Genomic DNA, 23046 nt, shown 5'->3' on the forward strand with positions numbered 1-23046 from the left:
GTAATTTACACTTCACTTCACGCAGACATTTCTCATATGCATGTTGCACATACTTCTTCCGCAGTGTTGATTCTTTAGGAATTTGTCTTCCAGTGTACTTTTCTGAAAAGCCATGGAGTTTCGTGTTTTCTAATTTGTTTAATGGAATATTTGAAGCAATAAACGCGTCACACATATCATCGTAAAATGATTGTTCAAGTAATTGTGAAGGAGATTCGTGCTGCACCTTGCTTAAATTCTGTTGTCTGTTACATGCGCGTTTATGCTTATTGCTATTTATATGCTTCTTAACGTTGCATGCCATGTCGGCTGCCAATTTCACGTGACACAATTCACAAAACAGTTCATTACCATGGATGGAAAACACACTTTATTGACGAACATATTTCCTTAGTGCTTCTATCTTGCGTACTTTTGGTCTCGGCATTCTGAAGACCCGTGTCGATTGCTTTTGACTGCGTTGTACTAAGCTATGCCGGCACTACTCCTACTTGCACAGTGATGCGTGCAAGAGCCCTCGATTCATAAACATTAGCTATACTACATCCCGCGTTTCCCTGTAAGCAATACTTTCTCCAGGGTCTGGTAATGACAAAGAAACTTATGTTTGCTGTTAGACAAATAGAAGGCAACATAATATGTGAGTCAGATACTTCCCCAGACTCACAGGTGACAGAAAAACAGTTTGAAGTAGATGATTTCAATGAAATATCTGAAACCCCAACAAATAGTGAAATGTTAAAAATTTGCAATGGAGTATTGTATTTATTTACATTCCATGGCATTCTTACATCGCTTCACAGCTAGAATATGGAACATGCCAAAAAAATCTTAATAGTACTACAAAGTCTTAATTATAGTCACATACTAGTTGAAATATATACAGAAGAGTTTTATACTAGTACAACACAAGGGATTACTGTCAATACTTAATACATGACAGAAATATTCATGAAGTGTTGTTGAATGTCTTAAATTCACCTATGGAATAGAAGGCGTGAGAAATTAGGTGCTTCCTTAATTTGACCCTAAATAATTTTATGTTTTGAGTTTGGTTTTCTGTATCTATAGCGAGGCTATTAAAATTTTTACTGCCATATAATGCACTCCTTTCTGACAACACGATAGACTTGCTGATGGAGTATGAAAGTCATTTTTTTGACACGTATTTATGCTATGATCTGTTGAATTAGTTACAAAGTTTTCATGATTATATACGAGGATGTTTATTAATGAAAAAAATTACAGACAAGTCATAGGTATTATTTGTGTTTTTTTTAAATGGCCATACACGATTCACTAGATTTGGCACCTACTATTATTCTAATTACTCTTTTTGTAGTAGGAATATACTGTTACTATCCATAGAATTTCCCCAGAATATTATTCCAAAACTCATTACCAAGTGGAAATATGCAGAGTATAATGATTTTAAGGTATTTATATTTACTATCTCTTGCGTAGATCTAACAGCAAAACATGCTGCATTTAGTATTCTGTGCACAACAGTGTATTTTCAGAAACAGTATGAATATGAACTATTTATTAATGATCTCCTGAGAAAAACCAGATAAACAGCAATAGAAGCTTTACTTTTTAATTAATACCTGTACTGATAATGCAGTTGGTCTGTAGTTTTATTTTAGATCATTCCTTCATTGTACTTTACTAGCTATTATGAAGGAATAAAACAGCTCTGAAAAACTGGCGGTCATTGTTACCAACAAGTTAATATTTTCAAATTAGCAGCATCCCAAATTGATAAAAATAAACAGAGAAGGAGAGTGAAACTGAGTTAAAGGGAGGAAGAAAGAGAGTAATGGAGGGAAGGAGGGAGGGAGAGAGTGTGTGCTCGTTTGTGTGTGATTTATTCAATATTACGAGCTTGGTGCTGTAAGTCTGTTTAAAGTCAATGTAAATACAAAATAAAATGGTGTTAAAACCTCATGGTCTTCATCATTCTCCCACTTCAATATTGTTCCCTTGAACACTAACTGAATACAATACTCATGCATCCTTAGTTTTTAAGTTGCGAACTACTATAAGATGATAGCTATTATTTATTGTCTAGAACAGATAGTTTAGGCAGAGCTCATACTGGTTGTAAGAGTTCACTTAAACGTGACAGGTAACATTTTTACTAAAAATTCTACGTATTCATACACCTACAGAATAATTTGGAGCATTATTTTTGGCTAGAGATGAAGTTTTTTAAGCTAAGACTTTCATAAACCAGGGGCCACTGGGGCATTTTAATCAGTTTTTTTTAACCCCGTGATATTATACATATATTCATATATGAGATCTCGCCATCCTCATTGAATAATCAAGACTACTATTTTTTGTTAGTAGTCAACATTAATTATTAATTTTTCTCAAATTAATAGGTATCTACATGTTGACTACTAACAAAAAATAGTAGTCTTGATTATTCAATGAGAATGGCGAGACCTCATATATGAATATATGTATATATCAATCTTAACAGTATTCAGAAACTGTTGTTGAATATGACCATAAAGTCATTTAAATATGCACTCCTGCATATATGACTTATATGTCTAAAATGCAAGTAGTAGGCCATTGACGATATAATGAGGAGAGTTCGGCCAGCACCGTGGATCGTGTCCTGACATAGCTCAGTTGGAAAGAGAGCTCAGCACGCAGAGCTGAGAGGTCCTAGGTTTGATTCCCGGTTCCAGAACAAATTTTTCTCAAATTAATAGGTACCCATGGTATTAGTTTGAAAACTGGAAATAGCCTGGCAAAACTGGTCATCCTATGAGTAGCAATTAATGAAATGTTGTCTTATAAATGAAATTAAATGTTAACATTTATGAGGCAAATAAGAACATATCACATCTCATGAATGAGTACCTTTTAATACAAAGCACGTAACAGAGTATTCTTGTTTCACAGTTATGTAACAACGTAAAATTCATGGTTCGTTTATAGTGCTTTCTGATATAACTAATAACTTAAGACCTTCCTGGATTATGCTAATGTCTGGTAACATAAGGCTCATGCATGAAGTGGTGACATATAATAAATGAAATTTACAGACTAAACGGCAAGAATAATCATTGCCAGAGTTGATTTTTTGGTACAGATATGAAGTAATCCAATTCTGCCTGGAGTTCAACACTCAGGAATAGGTTTCTATTATTTGCTAAAATTCTACAACAAAGATCTCGACTTCACTTACCTACTGAAGGAAACAATGCTAAGGATTGTTATAGGTCTAACAAATCTTCTATCCTCAGCCTAATCTGAACGTGTTAACATCATATCTAATGGAAAGCACGATAATTTCATGATTTCCAAGTTTTATACATGTTTTCAATGTTACCGACATGAAACAAAAATATGAAAATCACATAACTAATTAAAGTTCATTATTTGTTACGATTGTGTAATTCAGAAAAATGAATTATTGATACACTATTAGTCAAGAGGCTACTTTCGTTTTATGGATTGCACACAAAAACCATTCTATATGATCCCAAAAGACATCTGACTTAATTTATACATTCTATGCTTTAAGTAGGTATATGTAATTAATTTCTACAAATTTGCATAAAGTAGTTATATGTATATTGCAATCATTTCTAATATTATTTTTGCATTTATGATAATCAGCAATTAAAAGTGATATAAAGATCGAAATTACATTAATGTTTAATAATAAGACTTTGAGTAAGTTTCTTCCTTTCCGTTCTAAACCTTTAGGATCTTGCTTCAATTATTTATTCACGAATAAGTGTTTTTACAACTGAGCAGTAATTCTCTAACAACAAGGGGCCCTTGGGCTTTCCTTTTCCTGATCTTGCCTGAGGTGACAGACCTTTCAAAAAATTCACAGCAGAAAGCAGGAGGAATTCTGTAATATAATTGATTTATTTTAGAAAAGCATTTCTTCACTGAAACAACTTCACCGCATTTCTATGGTGTGCGATAAAAAGGGCATAAGTCATAAATTGCAAGTTTTCAGTAGAGCAAAATCAAAGTTTGAAATGAGGACCGATACTAGATGGGCTGGAAATCTGACGCTCTACATCATTATGGAAGAGGATAGACATATGACCTTTACACTCTCTGAAGAAATACATTTTTTCGGAATATGTATGGTAAAACTTTGCTGTGTTAAATTTCAACGTACCTCGTTTACATGTTTCGACCTATTTATGGGTCATCTTCAGAAATGGTCGTTGTTGGTCTTGGTGCCACTTGTTTCCTGTGAGGGTGTGTTCCTGTGGTATAGTGTAGAGTCAAAGAGTGTGTGTGTTTTGAAGTTGAGTTGTGTGTTGAGAATTTCGTTGGGGTGTGTTTTTGTGTCTGTATATTTCATATTGTTCTAGTGTGTTTAGTTTCTGGCTTTTTGGTTGGATGTGTAGTATTTCCATGTCTGTGTTGATGTCTCTGTGGGTGTGGCTATCATTTGTGATGTGTTCTGCATATGTGGAGGTGTTTTATAATTTTGTTATGGCTGTGATGTGTTCTTTGTAACGTGTTTGAAATGATCTGCCTGTCTGTCCTATGTAGATGTTGTTGCAGGTGTTACATTTGAGTTTGTATACGCCTGTGTAGTTGTATTTGTTTGTGTTGTTTGTGTGTTGAGATGTTTTTGTAGAGTGTTATTTGTTCTGTACGCGATGTTGTAATTTAATTTCTTGAATGAGGTTGCAATTTTATGTGTGTTTTTGTTTTCGTATGTTAGTGTGATGTATTTTTTGTGTTCTTGTGTTTGTGTTGTATTCTTATGTTTTTTGTGATTATGTTTTGTCTTACGTATTATGTTGTCTATTATGTTAGTGTTGTATCCGTTTTCTTGTGCTATGTATTTGATTATTCACACGGAGGTCATAACTCAAAACCACCAATTTCTGACTTAGGCCACTTTTACCGTGAACCATAGATTTATCAGTATTTTATAGTGATACCATAGTCACTGAGAAGATCACCTGCTGAATCTACAAGTGCATTGCCATTGTGCTTTTTCTTATTAGAAATAAGGGCACATCAGATTTTACTAAAAATTATCTTTTATGAACATCATTTCTGGAGAAAATGACTCCCATATATGTATTGAATATGAACAAAATTCAAACAGTATTCAGGAGAAATCACTGCATATGGACAGACAGACGGCATGATGAAAAGAACTATTTTGGTATCACAGATACTGAAATCGTGTATTTCCATGCAAATCTCGAAACAGACATTTTGGAGCACCACAGTACTTTCTCTTATACTTAGTATAATGATAAGTTCATCACTTAAGAATCTGCCTGATTACAATGCATCAAGTCTTGGTATAAGGCTTCACCTCAACACATATGTCAGCAATATTTCAGCGTAAATACAATATTAACTTTTTAATGTCCATATTATAAGCTAAGTGACACTGCCATTACATTGTCTTCCACTGACTTTCTCTGAAAGGATCCATAGTTTGACAAAGCTCACCTGCCAGAAAATGAAATGCTCCCGTATTACGGTCTTAATTGCTTTATTTGACCATATATCCCGATTCAAGATTTGGCATGAGAATTCCATCACATTTTGAACATTGACCATGAGCCATTTTTGACGGGCAACTCCAGCATCCCTCGCCTGGAAGTACAATATAACACATATCTCCAATCAAAAAAAACATGGTTGACATTAATTTTAATGTACAGCAGTGGTTGCCAAACACCACGAAGTGGTGACGTAATAGAAATACAACACGCACACCACTATTGCAGAGCAGGGTGGAGTGGACATCTCCCCAGGTATTGCAGAGAATGACAGTGCACGGGTAAGAAGAGGGTGGGGGGTATGATACCATACTTGAGTAGAGGCAGGGGCATGTGTTGCGACACAGCTTTTGGCGATCACTGATGTACAGTTTTTATCACATCACTTAACTATGTCTAGGACGTTATAAATCTCATAAAAATCAAAAAAATTCCGCACAATAATAATTTTGAAATTCTCATCAGTGAAAATCATGAGTGCAGTCTCCTGATATTTATAGAATCTTAAAGTTTACTTTTCTTTAAGCTTTCTATATACATAGTTTCTCTAAAAGCAACAAGACAAGAAAAATCTTACATTTTGGAATGTGCCGTGGAACACAAGGTCCAAAGGAGGGCGAAACAAATCTTCCAAGCTTCTTTTTTTAGATGATGTTTGAGATCCTGACATCATTTCTTCTTGGCGACCTACAACATATAATTGCAACTGGTAAGCATATACATGCTCTTTTGTTTTTCAGGTGTGCCTAAAAATTACATACTCATGTCTGGGTAAACGAGTCAAAGTCAGGGTAGAGGAAGAAATATCAGAGGAAAGTGAAATAGGGAGAGGAGTACGACAAATAATGCCTTTTATCATCTACCCTATTCAACGTTTAATTGGAGGATTTAATCAAGAGCTGTTTTCAAAACATGGGAATGGTGATATCAGAAAGAAGAAGAATAAATTGGCTGAGATTTGCTGATATGGTATTGTCAGCAGAAGAGGAGATGATACCAAGGGATATGCTACTGGAGCTAAATTACAGCTGTGAACAGTATGGGATGAAAATAAATGCAAACAAGAAAAAAATCATGATTACTGGGAGAAAAATCAAGATGGTAAACATGTGAATTCGAAAAGAGGCAGTAGAACAAGTGGATAGCTTTAAATATTTGGATTGTGCTGTAAGTAGTACCATGAGCTGCTGGCAGAAAAAAGAACTAAAATACTAGTGATGTGCTTTGTATGAAGTGTGGTACTGTATTTGGCAGAAACATGAACATCACGACGAAGTGAAGAGAAATGACTAGAAGCATTTGAAATGTGGATATGAAGAAAAATTGGAGTGTGTGAAATGGACATACAGAATAAGAAATGAAGCTATGTTGTGAAGACAGAATAATACTGAAACTGATAAGGAAGAGAAAAAGAAATTGACTGGGTCACTGGCTAAGAAGAATATGCCTACTGAAATGCACTGGAAGAGATAGTGAATGAGAGAAAAGTTTGGGACAGAATAAGATATCAGATGATAGACAACATTAAGATATACAGACCATATGCGCAGACTAAGAGAAAGGCAGATATTAGGGAAGATTGAAGTACGCTGGGTTTGCAGTGAGAGACTCTTGGGCCGAAAACTATGAATGAATGTCTTGGTAAACATATACAAATTATGAAAAATTAATAATTAATTGGCCTTGCATAATTTTAACATACTGCTAAGTCAGTAGCAACTGTCAGTGAATGGTCAGCAACTAGCTTCATTCACTGATAAGTCCTTGTATGGTACTCTCTTCATCCAGAATGATTGTACATATAAAGAAGTAAATTGTAATGTGTTTCTGTTCTATTTGCAATTCGATAACTGTTATCTGCAGTCATCAACAAAGTGTTTAAACCCTCACTAGTGCAGGAACATACGAGGATTAAAGCTTATAAAACACTCGCAAGACCAGTACTAACTTATGGTTGTGAGGCTTGGACTTTGAGGGAAAGAGATAAAACCCTAATAGTAGCCAACGAGACGAAATTCTTGCGAAGAACAGCTGGCTATACTAGATTAGACCGCAAGAGGAACGAAAATGTTCTTCAAGAGCTTGAAATATCTTTTACTTTGGATTACATCTATAGTTACAGAACTAACTGGCAGCAACATGTTCACCGCATGGAAAGGTCTCGCATTCCTAGTCACATTTCTACCTACTACCTAAGAGCGAAAAGAACACTAGGAAGACCTTTAAAAAATGGCTTGAGACCGTAATGGGCTATTAGGCCCAATACTGGTTACGACGATGATAAATGTTATTGAACTGTAAAATACTTTAAAATCTGTAATCTGAAAATTTACCCATGGTAAATAATGCAGTATTTTCTGAGAATTTTTAAAATTTCATTTGAAGTTCCATTTAAAGAGAAAAGATACATAAAAAAACAACAAAGACTCTCTTGAATTCACTCACTGCATTCGAACTTAATATCTGCAGTGTTTCGGAATTACTTGCAGGTTATATCATCAGGGCAATACATCCCAACCTGAAGTATCACCTTTTCTTTGGTTAGATACAGTAGCATGGAAATTAATCTGAACAAGACATATGTATGTTCAATGTACCTCAGTAATTCATGTCATCTCCCTTGTGTCTAATTACATCTTTGACATGCTCTGACATGGATTACACCGAAGTTCCACAATCATTCTTAATTTCATCCCGAAACAAGAACTTGTGAGAAAAGAAACTATTTTTTTAATTCGTGGAACAATCATTCTCCTTTTGCATATTGGGCCTGGCCAAGGGAGTAGACCTACATGGATATGAGTTGAAGAACTAACATCTCGAGATGTATATGTTGCCAGATCTTATTCAAATGCATTGTTGTCATCCAGAAATGATTTCGACAGCTGTGATGAGACTCTTCTTTCCAATGTCTGAATATAATTTTTGTTATTATTCATCATTTTCTCTACGGGAAGTAATGGTCTAGGCACTTCGTGTGTAAAACAACCCCAGAACATTACTTTGGGGGTGTTTTAGTGGTTGTTGCAGGTGAACCTGTGAAGTATTTTAGCACTTTCCTTTACAGACAAAAACATGGTGGCCACGAACTTCAACTTTATAGTTATTGGGGAAAAAAAGTGTCTTCTTCCAGTCATTCACTATTCAGTTCTATGATGTGTAGTCCACATCAAGTGTTTTTTGTAGAGAGAGAATTAATGATTGCTTTTAAATGGCCTATGAGCTTTCATCCAACTTCCATATGTCTACAATGCAATGTTTTAATGTGAATATCTATCCCACTTGTAGCTATTTAATTGCGGTTTAAGTCAACAGCAAAAAGTTTATTACTTTACCTTTCCTAACAAAGAAGCAGTTATCTTGTAATGTAGTTAGTCTTGCTTTTCTGACCACCTTTTCCTTTCTTCTGCAGTGTGATGGATCATGTCTCTCGTTTCAATATGGAATTAATCATAGCTAAGCTGACACTACATTCTACAGCAATTTGCCTTTGTGTCATGGAAGTGCACCTTGATAATATTATAGTTTTAGACCATTTTCGTAAATCTTTAGGAGGTAAGAACAAACATAGCAATACACTGCAAAATATTCAACACAACTACAATGCTCCTGAGGGATGAAATTGAGAAAATAATTCAAACATTGTAAAAAACATATATAAACTGCAGAACTTAAGTACTGGAATCTGCTATAGTGCGGAACTTAAGCAAGCAGCAACTTGCAGAAGGTTAAGTAAAATCAAATGAAATGCTGAAAATTGGCATTTTCAGATTAATTTGCACGCTACTGGATGGATAAAAGACCCAACAGAAGAGGTGATTCTTCAGGCCTTGGGCTACATTTCATTGCTAGTGGAACCTAGAAAGTTGTTCCGAAAATTTGGAGACAGAAAGATTCAAAACATAGTGGAAAACTCTTCTTTTCAACACTAACACTGTGAAAGCCTAAAATCGCACAACCGAAATTTGTTTCACATTTAAAGAACTAGTTGTATTAAATGTCTGGTGTGAATATAGTATTTATTTTAATAAAAAGTAGCACCAATAATTTCGTAAAATCTGACGGCTAGAACATTAGGGAAATGGAGTCTGACACATATATATTAACAGAAAACTACAAAGAAAGAATCAAATTACAGCTAAGGAAAGTATCCTAAAATATGACATGCTTGCAGACATTTCGGTAAAGTTAACATGAATCATATTTTCTTCATGACTATCATCCTTATTTTCAAGTGATGATGATTTTTCCACACAAAACTATCTTGTAAGTTCACAAAAGAAAGAAAACTACTGTATGTCATTATTTTAATTCTGATGAACGAAAATTATGTTCTGCAGGACGAGTTGGCACATTCAGAAGTTTCCCAGTATTTTCAGTAAGAAATTACTATTTTGATAAAATAGCTGTTGAAATTTGTAAAACTGTAATTTCTCTATCTGACAATATTACATAACTCGAAATTATATATTGATGTAAGATTACATAACATAAAGGAATTTTAAAATGCATAAAAATTATATGTGGAATAGCAACATCAACTTTATTACACATCAATAATGAATGGCTATAATTCTTCTATTAGCACATAATATTTGATGGGATAATGTGAAATCAACATTCCATTGCCAACTTCACCCTAAACATATTAAGTAGTAATGTCATCAATACTCTATTCTAACATACGTTGGTGATGTGTGAATTAATTTTATTGAAATGTTTATTTTCACCTATGGTGTGATGGAAGTAAATCACGAGAAACAGTCTTTCTGTTCAAAAAATTTTGAATGAGACTTATTCAAAATTAGGGGAGACATGTAAATACTGCTCAAAGGCAGTAATAAAATGTTTAATGCTTTAAATCCGGTAGTAGTACTAGTATGACTGGCATTTAAATTGCCAAAAACCCAGTACTAGTACTCCCACACCCCACGAACATGTTCAAAAATGTAATTTTTTATTGAGAAAACCAACTGTAATAAAGATATGAATTCTTAATCATTAGACATACCATTTCATCTAAAATTCGTAGTAAAAAAATAGGTGTCGCTATGTCAAAGCATCACCTTTTGCTGCCACCTCATGAAAATTTCTTATAACAAGGGCATTTAAAATGCCAGCACAGTGCATGCTGGATATTCATACAGCTCTAAACTTATAGTGTTAAAGAAATAAGTCAACAACAGGGTCATGCACAGGATTTAAAAAAATGGGAGTTTTGAAGTGGGGGGAAAACATTACTTTTTTTTCAATAAGTGTTTTTTAATAAAATATTTATTATTACAATATCACTAATTCAAATTGTATGTTTACCTCAAGTATTGTATATCACATAGAAATATTTCACCCACCTTTGTGGAATAACAGTCAGTATGCCTAATTGTGAAATGAGCGGGCTCGGGTTAAAATCCTGGTTGGGACAAGTTACCTGGTTGAGGTTTTTTCCGGGGTTTTCCCTCAACCCAATAAGAGTAAATGCTAGCTAACTTTTGGCATTGGACTCTGGATTCATTTTGCCGGCATCATCACCTTCATCTCATTCAGACACTATATAACCATAGCAGTCGAAAAAGCATCGTAAAATAAACAATTAAAAATATATATATTATTATATTATATATAATATATTCGTTACTGGAGGTACGTTAACAGAAAGCCACAATTTAAGTCACCCAGAACTGTGTCCACTCAAAGTTGGGTTTCTGGCATCTTGTCAGCCCATTTGAGTTGTGTGGATATAAAGGGAAGAACTGTGACGGTGTCGTGTATAGTTCTGGGGGTAGCTCAGTCGGTAGAGGATTCGTGCATTAAGCGAAGGGTCCAGGTATCAATACCTGATCCTGGAACAATTTTTCCCTTAAAATTATTCAAGTCTGCTTCCCAGGGAGCTTCTACCTGAAAGTCAGATTTGCATAAAAATTTGTGTTGATCACACTTGTAGTGCCTGTAAAAAAACTGTTTCTTGTTTACCAATCTATGAAATGACCCATCACATTCAAAGCAATATTGTTAGGAAACCAGCTGAGGTAGTCCTACAGTAACCAAATTTATGTATGTGTACATGACACATGTTTAGAACATGTTTTTAATGACTGTAGTAATATATCATTAATAGTTTGTTAATAAATTACAATTTACAAACGTGAGGTAATTTAGGTATAGGTTAAATGGTAACTAACCTAGTTTTCATTCCAGATCATGTCACGTACACAAGTTATGGGTTGGTGAAAGACAAATAAATATCCAAAGTGTTGTCTGTTTCTGATTTTAATGGGAGATATTTAAAGGTTACAAAATAAACCTTATCAAGAACTTGAGTATTGGCTGAAATATTTTTATTTTGTTAGGTCTAAGTAAATTTTTTTTTAAGTGTCTACATAACTAAACTTAACTTCTGCATTCTGTTTTAGGATACATATACTAACCTATGGTTGGGATAATATGATTTTTTGAGGACTTAGGGCATGTTTTACTTCAATAATACACATTATACCCAAATTTCTCCATCCATGGGGTAAATTGAGTATAGTTAAACTTAGAATTATTATTAGAAGGAGGCAAAATGCTTCAAAATGCACTTGTATCGTTCTAGAAAGTCACAGTGCAAAAAAATGACAATAATTTTATTATGGTGACAGTCTACGGGTCTCTAAACTAAAAAAAAAAGGCTGTTTTTGTACCCAAATTATTCCAACCCACCCTATTCTATTCAAGTTAATAACTGCAGTTGAAATATGATTTCATCATGTTGATCCTGAGACCAAGCAGCAAATCTATGATTCCATTATATAACAAAAAAGTGAAGAAACATTTGCGGGAGACATTTTCAGTCATCAGAAGTAGTACAATGGCCATGGAGGCAGGTTTTCATAACGTTCTGGGACTGCACAAATTGTGGGATAAAGTGCACTGTAATGAAGTGAGGTTCTTCTGAGGAATATCGCCAAAATCCCCAGTACTAACCAAGACATTAATAAAATAAATCATTAACAGTATTTACTGAGCAGCTCTCATTATAAATTCTGTTTCAGTATCCTTGGCATTATATTAGATCGAAATATTGCAACAAAATATCAGTAGTATCAGTATTATTCTTCTTTGAGTGCCTGGCCAGAAAGATTATTGACCATCTGATAGCTACCAGACTGTGCATGACTATAACAAATGTACTGGTGATCTAGCAGTTATCAGTATGCACTAGAGAAATGAGAGATAGATATGGTAGTTTCCTATTCATTTACGTATCTAATGATAATGCCACCAAAAAAAAAAAAAAAAGATTGAGAACCAAACACCGAATGTTACCCAGCATTTACTCGAAGAGTCGTGGGAAAAGCCTGAAACTTGTCCCAACCAGGATTCGATCCTGGACTCACAAGTTTCACAGTCAGGCATGATGGTCACTACTCCAAGTGGTGAACATTATATTATTCATTACTAGAGAATTTCTGTTAGTCCAAAATATATATTATAAATACAGAGACAAGAAATAACTGTTTTACTGAATTCGTCAGTGCTCTAATATTAAAAAAGCTTTCTCACTGTATATAGGACTGCATCTTACCATTCTTCCACTGCACACTAAAACATCTAATCTTTCTCTTCTGCAGTGAGTTACTCTTCCATTGACGGATTGTGTGAAAATGAACTAGGTTTTAACTTACCCAATGTAAAATAAAGCACACAAGGTACAAAGGATTCCAGACAGACATATCTGTCTCCTCGCAGTAACATTAGTCCAACGTTTTTCGTTCAGTTGGAATTTAGTCCAATTTTATTTATCGAACACATTGAGGTTCAAGATATTTGGTCTGCTAAATTATCGTACTTAAACATATTGAGTTCAACTAATGTTTTTCCACTATATTATAGTCCATAAACACTTTCCTTGGCTGGATCACTGGTCACGAAGAAACTGCCTGCTAATGGATGCACTGGAAGGAATGGTGAATGGGAGAAAAGTTCGGGCAGAAGATGATATACAACATTAAGATATATGAACCATATGCGAAGACTAAGAGGAAGGCAGAAAATAGGGAAGATTAGAGAATGCTGGGTTTGCAGTGAAAGACCTGCTCTTGGGCAGAAAAATATTAATAAATTAATGAAAACACTTTCTGTCCAGTAATGGCATACATTCAATCCAACTAACACAAAAATATTTACATTTCAATGCTACTAAGGTACAGTGAACAAAGGTAAAGGAAAATGTTTGGTGTTCATGTCAAACTTCTAACCTACATCATGCCATGGACAATTATGTCAAAGCAACATTGACTGCTACTATTAAACGATGGGTTTTATTATCCTCATACAAGAGGGACTGTACAAGATGATAATGAATCATGAAAATTGCAATGCATCATGCACCGCCAACACCGACTTAGAAAATAATATCATACACAAGTGTAATATGGGACGACATTTACATTCTGTGGACAGTGCTGCGATAAAGGTAACAGTAGTTTCACAGAGAATAAAACACACAACTAAAGACTCTTCTAATTTGGCTTCAAGTGAAATTATCAGACAAGGAAGGTGAAGGTAATGAATTATACCCAAATTTCCCCATTCATGGGATAAAATGAGTATAGTTAAACTTGGGAGTGTCAAAATTCTAGTCAGAAATTTGACTAATGAATGATAAATAATGAACAAAACAAACAGAACTAGACCTGCATTACCAGACTTTAGAAGAAATAATTATAAATTTACCATGTAACAAGACTAAGGGAAACTGGCAATTCCTCCTTTATGATAGTGGAAATAATATCAGAACACTTGTATGAAGTGGCACCATTTTCTCTGATGGAACATTTTGAACTGTTCAAAGGATATTTCTCCAACAATTCACCACCCATGGAACTTACATAACATGTACTGCCTTTAATTTATACATAGTGTGACCATAAATGTGGGAAAAAAAAAAAAAAAAAAAAAAAAAAAAAAAAAAAAAAAAAAAAAAAAACATACAAGACAATCAAATGTGAGCTTGGAAACTATGAAAAGCAGAATCACCTGCTACTGCATCCTCAAAATTCAATGAGCGATTTTGACATTGCGAATATTAATGCTCTTGTAAACTGTTTTCATAATATTGAAATCAATGGATTTCTTTTCCATCTTCAATAATCATTATGGCGGCAATCAGTACATTGAGGATTAAGAGATGCATATTTGAATACAAGGAACCGACTATAAGGCATAGTTTATTAGAAATAATGGCTTGCCTTTCATACCACGTGAAGATTTACAGCAGACATTCAATGATTTATTGAATGACTGAGGAAGAGTTGTTCACTTTACTACATACATTGAAGCCACATGTCTGAGGAAGGCCAGCAAATGAACATCGAAGTGCAATTCAATCCATATTCCCTCCACCAACGTGGAATATCTACGAACTCGTCCTTACACAGAGACAGAGAACTGACAACGTGGTGGAGGGTTTCCATCACAAGCTTGAGAAAATGATAGCTACACATCACTCAAACATAATGGCGATTTTTGGATGGCCTTAAAAACATGCAACAGGAGACCGAAGATCTGATTGTCTCTCATGTTATGGACTTCCTCTATGAAAGTGATACCGGTATATAACTAAACATGAACAAATGGAGAAAATTGTAAATAACTATGGTGAAAGATAATGACAATGTGAAAATTTATCTCAGGTCCCCTTGATGAATGGACTAAAGATAACGAAGTTATTATTATATAATGTGCAACACAACCCAACAGTATGTAGAGTAAAGGGAAAAAAAAAAATCAAATACTGGTATTTTAAAGGTTCTAAGGTGTGATAATTCTAATTACACAGTTACTTAATCAGTAAGTGAGAGAAATATGTGGCTACACTACTGTAGATGTAGAATAGAGAGCATGAAAAGATATTTCACTAATTGGTCAAAAATACATAGGACCAAAGTGCACGATGGTCAAGAATATAATGAACGAAAATAATAACTAGCTAAAGTCAGACAAGTACATTATGAACGAAAAAGATTGGACGAAAGTTCCTATAACCATTTGCCTATCTATTAGCAATCTGTGCAAATTTTGTTAAGTCATTACACACATACCTGCAATGTCTGCTGGCTGGCCAAGTGGTAAAGGAATGTGCAAATGTACTATTGCACAATATTTGTACCTACCTCTTTTGTTTCAGGTGTCTAATGCTAGATTGCTGTTTCAGTACTTTACTTATAAGCAAATCTTAATAAGGTTTGTAATTTATCCAGTAGGTCAGTGCTGTCACGCAAAGCGTGTTTCCATCAGAAGCACTAGTCTGCATTAGGTGAAACACATGTGCACATAATTGTTAAGGTTCTATCTGTTGTTGGAGTGAGGAAACAGGGATATACAAACGTAAAAGACAACGAAAATTTGATACAACGTAATGAACATATTTCTAATTATTTTTTTTTGTATTGCCATATCAAATGTTAATATTAACATAAATGTAAATACATAATACACATATTTTCACACTTCTAAAAAGTAACACAATTGTTTTAACTCCTTACCGCATTCTGGGACAGATATGGCACATACTGGTTTTATATTCATATAATTTATAATATAAGCATATAATATTTCAAACATCATACTGGGACAGATATGGCACACGGTCAAGAATTGGATTTGATCATATGTGACATCAGTTGAGAAAGAAAGAACTAATTAAGTTATTTGAATATTAAACCAGTGTGTACAAGACTGTTCCATTCGGTAAAGGGTTAAAACAAATACAGTGAATGTAAAGTTTATCATTAATGAAAATGTACTTTAGTTTCATACATACTAACCAAATACATTCAAATTAAATATGTAGCTGTAAGTACAAACAGTAGTAACTAGATACTTAAATGGATTAATTGTTGTTTTAATAATCAGTGATTAATAACTCTATTGTACCAAGAATTTCTTTTTTGTCAACTCAGTTACATATGGGGCACAAGCCAGTCTTAACTGTGATTTCAAATTATTGTTGGTTAATCTGCACCTCAATTGAGGCTTTGTTAGTTTCATCACTGAAAAGAATTGTTCGCAGACGTACGTACTGCCACACATACACAAAATGAAATAAATTCCCTACAAAGACTTTGTAATTGTTCTTCAATATCTTTTGCTAGTTCTTGTACTCTACTAACCATAGCATTTCTAGAAAGAGGTATTCCTACATGTTTCTTTACTTCACTGGGAGATATCCTAGCCACAGCATCTACAATGTGTTCCTTAATAAAAGGCGCATCAGAAAACATATGACATGTTTCTGAAATTTTGAGATCTACATCATAGCTAACAATAATGGAATTCAGTTTATCATCTTGTGTTTTTTCATCAGAGTTTTCATTCTATAAAGAAAATATATAAATGTATATTATGTACTGAACAAAAAACAAATTATTACGAAGTTGATAATCAATAAAATTGATGTAAACAACATTAAACCGTTACAATCGTACTATCAATTACACTTTAAAAAGTTTTAAAGATGTTGTTTACACCAATTTTATTGATTATCAACTTTGTATTAATCTTAAATTACATACTGAATGATAATCGAAACATAACCATGATACAAAAAAATACTCATTATAATCAAAGAGTTAATAGGGTTTAAAAAGGGCATGTCGGGTACTCTAGTTATTTGCGCTCTTATCTAAAATTCTTCAAAACTAAAAACAATACAATAAATTGAAAGCTAACACGAAACTAAAACACGTTGTCATAATAAAAACGAGGTATATAAATGCAGTATCCACAAAGTGATTCTTAAGAAATTATAAAAGGTAGCAGTTCTCATAATCTAGGTAGTAGAAGAAACAATAAAATAATAAAACAAATACCACCACATATAATCAAAGATCGTAAATGTATTGTTTTATTTAATTTTATATAACACAATTAAGAAATAATTGATTAATTACATCACCAGTTAGTTCCTTTATTAGTTTCAATCTATCTTCACCTTGGAAATCTTTATATTGGTCCTTATTAAATGTTTCATAATGTCTTTTAATATTACATTTCTTGCTAATAACATGTTTACTGCACAATAAACACATTGTACCACTGCCATTTTCTTTACTCAGATATAACACACTCCACTCAGGATTAAACCAATTGTAAATTCTCTTTCCTTAATGCAGGACACATAAGTTGTTCAACTCTGCATAAGTAAGAGGCAATAGGCTCATTTGGCTAACTGTTTCGGTCTGTGTGCTCAGGCGCTCCCAAGCTCCAATTCAAGTGCCTGTGTTTAGGGCTTAGGACAGCCATCGTTGCAGTAGGTTATTGACATTCTAATTCACTTTTTGTAATTTCAAGACTTCAACAATTTCACTGGTCAACAGCAATTTTGCGCCAGACATAAAACTAACAAATTCTTACTAATTTCGACCTCCTGAATTCAAAAATAACAATCAATATGTTCCATCAGTTCGGGTTTTCGAGATGCATAATATAATTAATTTTATATGCATTTTATTTAAAAAATCACCGTATTTTGTGTGTTAACTACTTTGTTTTACAAATATGACGACCCATTATGTGAAAACAATATTAGTATAAGTAGGCCACCTTATTATAAGCACTTGTAGAAACGGAAATTATTTTATTGCCCTTTTACAAGTCTATTTGGAGGGAGGGGGGGGGGGAAACAGGTTGAGTTATGAATTCACTTGAGTTTACCTGATTTCACTTGATGTGCATTTCTTTCACTGTGAGCTTTAATGACATTAGTGTAGTTTATATTTTGCAATAGACCACCATGTCAAAATGACTTCTAGAAGCAGAAATCCTTTTATTGCCCTTTTCGGTTCCATTTGGAGGGGGAGAAATAGATTCACTATATGAAATCGCTTCAGTTTACCAGGAGATTTCTGTGGTGTTAGTATTTTGTGTAAGACGTGTATTTCTTTAAAGTGTGCTTTAATGATAATGTTCAAATTACGAATGGTTTATATGTGTGGATTTGAAGGTTGTAGCATTGCTTCTTGGAATGCAATGAGGCTACACAAAATTATGCTGCTTTCTGTGTGAATGGGACAGTCGCGCTCAAGATAAGCATTATAAAATAAAACGACAATCACTAGAGCCAGGGAAGAAAAGTATTATACATCAACCCCTTGTACCTCAAAGTAAAGTAATTTTACTCCCTTCACACATTAAGTTAGGGTTAAAAAATAATTTTGTTAAAGGAATGAATCATAAAATTGAAGCATTTAAACATATCCAGGAAAAATTTCCTGCTATTAGTGACTCGAAAATAAAAGAGGGAGTTTTCAATGGACCACAAATTAGAAAAATAATGAAGGACAATCACTTCAAAATTTTGTTGGAAAGAAAAAAAAGAGAGCCGCCTGGAATGCATTCAAGGAAGTTGTATTAAATTTTCTGGGAACTATGAAGAACTAGTGCAAAATTTACTGTTGTACGAAACCATGGGTTGTAACATGTTCCTGAAAGTTCACTTCCTTCACTCCTATCTTAACTTTTTCCCCGAGAATTGTGACAATTTCAGTGATGTTTATGGTGAGTGCCTTCATCAAGAAATTTCAACTATGGAAAAAAGATACCAAGGACAGTGGAGTACCAATATGCTAGCAGACTACTGTTGGACTTTAGCTCGTGATGTACCTGATGTTCAGTATGAAAGAAAATGCAGAAAAAGAAAGCTGTAATCTTCTGAACAGTGAATATTTAACCTTATTGTCATTATATAAAGCAGTATTTTGAACAGATATAAATTCGAAAATTTCTCAAAAACCGTAACCAATAACTGTTTTTTATTGCCATATTCGTATTCAGGAGGCTCAAATTATGTAGAAAACATTTATCACATGCCCAGCGCAAAAAATAAAGTTAAAATTTGTTACGCAGTGTTTCCTAATATAAAAAGTAACTCTAAGAATTTACTTCCGCATGCACACACCTACCTTATTGTATGTACACAAATAATAGTGAAAGACAGCTCTACAGCCTTTTAAAGATGAATTTATAAATTCTCTGTGGCAACACAGTTTTTTGATCACTTTATATAGTGGAGTGCTGTACACGGTTACAGTCCAGGAGATGTGTCTCCAGTTGATATCTCTTTACTTCAATAATGGGGCTGCCAAACAGAAGGTGTTTCACACTGTGAAGGTCTTCATGGCAGGAACAAGTGGAGTTGATGTCTGCTGGTATGTTGAATCTGTTGAAGTTCCAAATTTCCCATGTCCAGAAAGAAATTGCGTTGATATCTCTAAGTAGGTGTGAATTGAGGGCTTTTGAGTCGGTCGTGGATTGTTAGGAAGTAGGTGTCTCTTGATAATGATCCAGTTGTGCTTGTCATTCATCTAGTTTACCAGTTTTGATGAATCTGATGTCTTATTTGTTTCTTGATATGTGACATGGGTTGTAGAGTGTAGGTCGGAGTTTCGCTGCTGGAAGCTGCTGCTTTCTCTAACTCATCAGCTCTTTCGTTTCCTCTTACACCATTGTGTCCATAGACCCAAGTGAGGCATATGTGGTGCAAGTACTTTTGAAGTAATTCCCTTGCCTCTATCGCTAATGGGTGATGGTTATTATACTTGTCAGTGATGCAGTGAAGGGCAGCTTGGAAGTCACTAAATATGTGAGCTATGTTTTCGTTGTTAATACACCATTTTATAGGTTCATTAATTGCTAGAAGTTATGCCGGAAAAAGGTTGCAATAAGGAGACAGTTTTAATTTGGTACAAAATATTTCATTTTTGCTGTTATAGAAAACAAAGTCTACTTGTGCTTCCAGTTGATTACTTGTGTGTCGTGATCCATCTGTATATACTGTATGTGGTAGTCATGTATCAAGGAGCAGATGAGGAGATGGTGTCCTTTTGATGTAATGCTTGGGTGGCCCACTGCTATGTGGTCGCTAATTTCTCAACGTGGTTGTTGAATGGAGTTTTCCAATTTTTTTTCAAGTCAGACAATTGAGCTCTGTACATGCCAGTAAGATCTAAAGCAGCGGTCGTCAGCACTCGCTGAAATGTGCAAAGGGTAAGCGGAGCCGTCCCATGTGCCCGGTCATGCAGCAGGAAGAGGTAGAGAGCATACCCGCTAGCAGCTACGAGTGCACCATGGTGCAATGTATTCTCTGCGGGTAAGAGACGCTAGCCCCAGGGTGCTCAGTGCTGACGACCGCTGATCCAAAGGTTCAATAGCGGTTATGACTTGAGAAGCATCTGTCCATATAGTTCGGTGAGCTCAGGTAATCCTCAGTAGAAAGTCTCTTTGGATTTTTGCTAATTTTGTTTTGGCCTATTGTTTATGTAGTGTGTCCTGGAAAGGCAGATGCGCAGTATAAAATTAAAGGTTCAACAGCTCCTTTGTATATAATATGGAGTATGTCTGAATTCAAACCCCAGGTGGATCTTGAAGCCATGGAGAGTCCAGATAACAGTTTGCTGGACTTAATTGCTAAATGATTGAAGTGTGCTCTGAACATTAGTCTTTTGTCCAAAGTAACACCTAGATATTGTAACTGATCAACCATTTCAATTTCTTGCTTGTTCATTACGATTCTCAGTGTGACCAATTTTTTTCTTCTAGTTGCACACATGGCTTTGGTTTTTTCTGGGTTGAACTGTACAAAATAACCTCATTAGTCCAAAGAAATCTGAAGAATAGCCCAAAGACAAGAGAATATAATGGGTCTTGAGACTTTTAAGTGCTCTCCAGTAAAAACAGTAAAATATGACTTATCAGGTTTTTCCCCTGTATTCAATTGGGTTGATATCGGGTGAGTTGTCTGGTCAGGAGAGTACCTGGATATTATTCTGGTTGAAGAACTTAGTAGTCTTTCGAGATGTAGAGTATGATATTCAGTGTATGCCATATTGCTAGGTCTTGTTGAAACACATCATTGCCATGTGGAAATGATTTCTGCAGTTGCATTAAGACTCTAGTTTCTAATATGGAAATATACTTGTCACTATTCATCATTCCCTTGACGGGAATTAATGATACAGGCCCTTCATATGTAAAACAACCCCAAAACATTGTTTTTGGTGGGGGTTTTTTGGTGCTTGTTGGAGATGAGCTGATGAAACCTTTTTGGATCCTTTGAAGACATAACACAGTGGCTATGAACTTCTAAATTTAGATTATCATAAAAAAGTACCTTCTTCCAGTCTTTCACTGTCCAGTTTCTATGTAATTTTGCCCATATTAAGGATTTTTTTGTACATATCAGGGGTTAGCAGTTGCTTTTTTTATGGCTTGCGAATCTTTTGCTCAACTTTCAAAAATCCACAATGCACTGTTGTAACGTGAATGTCTATCCCAGTTGTAGCTATTTATTTGCGGGTTAAGTTGACAGCAGACAGTACAGGATTTATTTGACTTTTCCTAATAATTAAACAGTCATCTTGCAGTGAAGTGTTCCTTTTCCAGCCACATTTTCCTCCTTCCTGGGGCGTGAATGATCCAGTCTCTTGATATTATTTCAGGATGGAATTAACTGTAGTTAAGTTGATGCCACATTCTGCAGCAATTTGTCTTTGTGTAATGGAAGTTTGGTCTGCTAAGGTCACAATTTTACAGCGTTTTCGTGGAGTTTTATCCATTTCTGAAGACATCAGAATGATAGAGCAATGCAGTAATAAGACTTGAACACAATTAAATGTTTTTGGGGACGAAAAAAAAGGAAATAATTAACATATTGCAAAAAATATAAACTCCAGACCTTCAACAATGAGTGTATGCTATATTACAGAACTCAAACAGGAATGTGCAGCTGATAGATCAACAATCAAAGAAAACACTGAAAATTGTCATGTTCAGATTAATTTGCGTGCTAATCTATGATTAGGGGATGATGTGATGTAAATATTCTACATTGATTACACATAAATGAACTCATCACCTTAATGATCCGACTTCTTAATTTTCAGATTAACTTATTATAATCACAAAAATTAATGATCAGATAATTTATCAATTAAAAATAATCCGAATTACAATGTTAGAATTAATATTTCAAAAGTTGCTTATAATTACATTACAGCTAGGTAATACTTACTTCAAAAACAGGCCACAAAATGTTATAATTCGTTGTATAATGAATGGGTAGCATATTTATAGTTACGCCATTGTTTACTAAAATCCAGTGAGCAAAACTAATGCAACTCGAAGTATACCTTAAGCGATACCAACCATTAGACTGGAAGTGGGTTGTACCTACTGTGTGTGTTACACTGATTTCTACACTCTGGATATAACACATCAGTTTTATCTGATAGGGTATGTGATCAATGTTTGTAATTTCCAATATATGTACAAGTGCCTGTTTTACTTTAGTTCTAATGTACACTGACATCACCTAGTGCTCAAGGTATGTACTGTGAGATGTGTACTCACATTTTTATTGTTTTCTTTTTCACTTTTGCTAAAAATAAGTGTATTAAAACAATAATAATTGACACCAATAAAAATAAGTGTTAAGACATTAATTCCATTTCAATTTTAATTCTGGCAAAGAATAACATGTACAGAAACA

At 34.4% G+C, this 23046-nt stretch overlaps 1 protein-coding gene across 5 annotated transcripts in view; it reads right to left on the reverse strand.

Moving 5' to 3' along the window:
- Positions 1-23046, reverse strand: part of LOC138707758 (UBX domain-containing protein 7-like) — an 83533-nt gene that overhangs the window by 38805 nt on the left and 21682 nt on the right. For 4 of the 5 annotated variants that reach the window (XM_069837628.1, XM_069837625.1, XM_069837624.1 and 1 more), the window contains exons 3-4: positions 6097-6206; positions 5467-5613 (exon numbers count right to left, since the gene is read on the reverse strand). In XM_069837628.1, coding sequence (XP_069693729.1) covers positions 5467-5613; positions 6097-6206 — 257 coding nt within the window. The remainder of the gene's footprint in view (positions 1-5466; positions 5614-6096; positions 6207-23046) is intronic. The other variant, XM_069837627.1, reaches the window with a different exon arrangement.

This window comes from Periplaneta americana, chromosome 10 (assembly GCF_040183065.1).
Source record: "Periplaneta americana isolate PAMFEO1 chromosome 10, P.americana_PAMFEO1_priV1, whole genome shotgun sequence".
Taxonomy (NCBI): Eukaryota; Metazoa; Arthropoda; class Insecta; order Blattodea; family Blattidae; genus Periplaneta; species Periplaneta americana.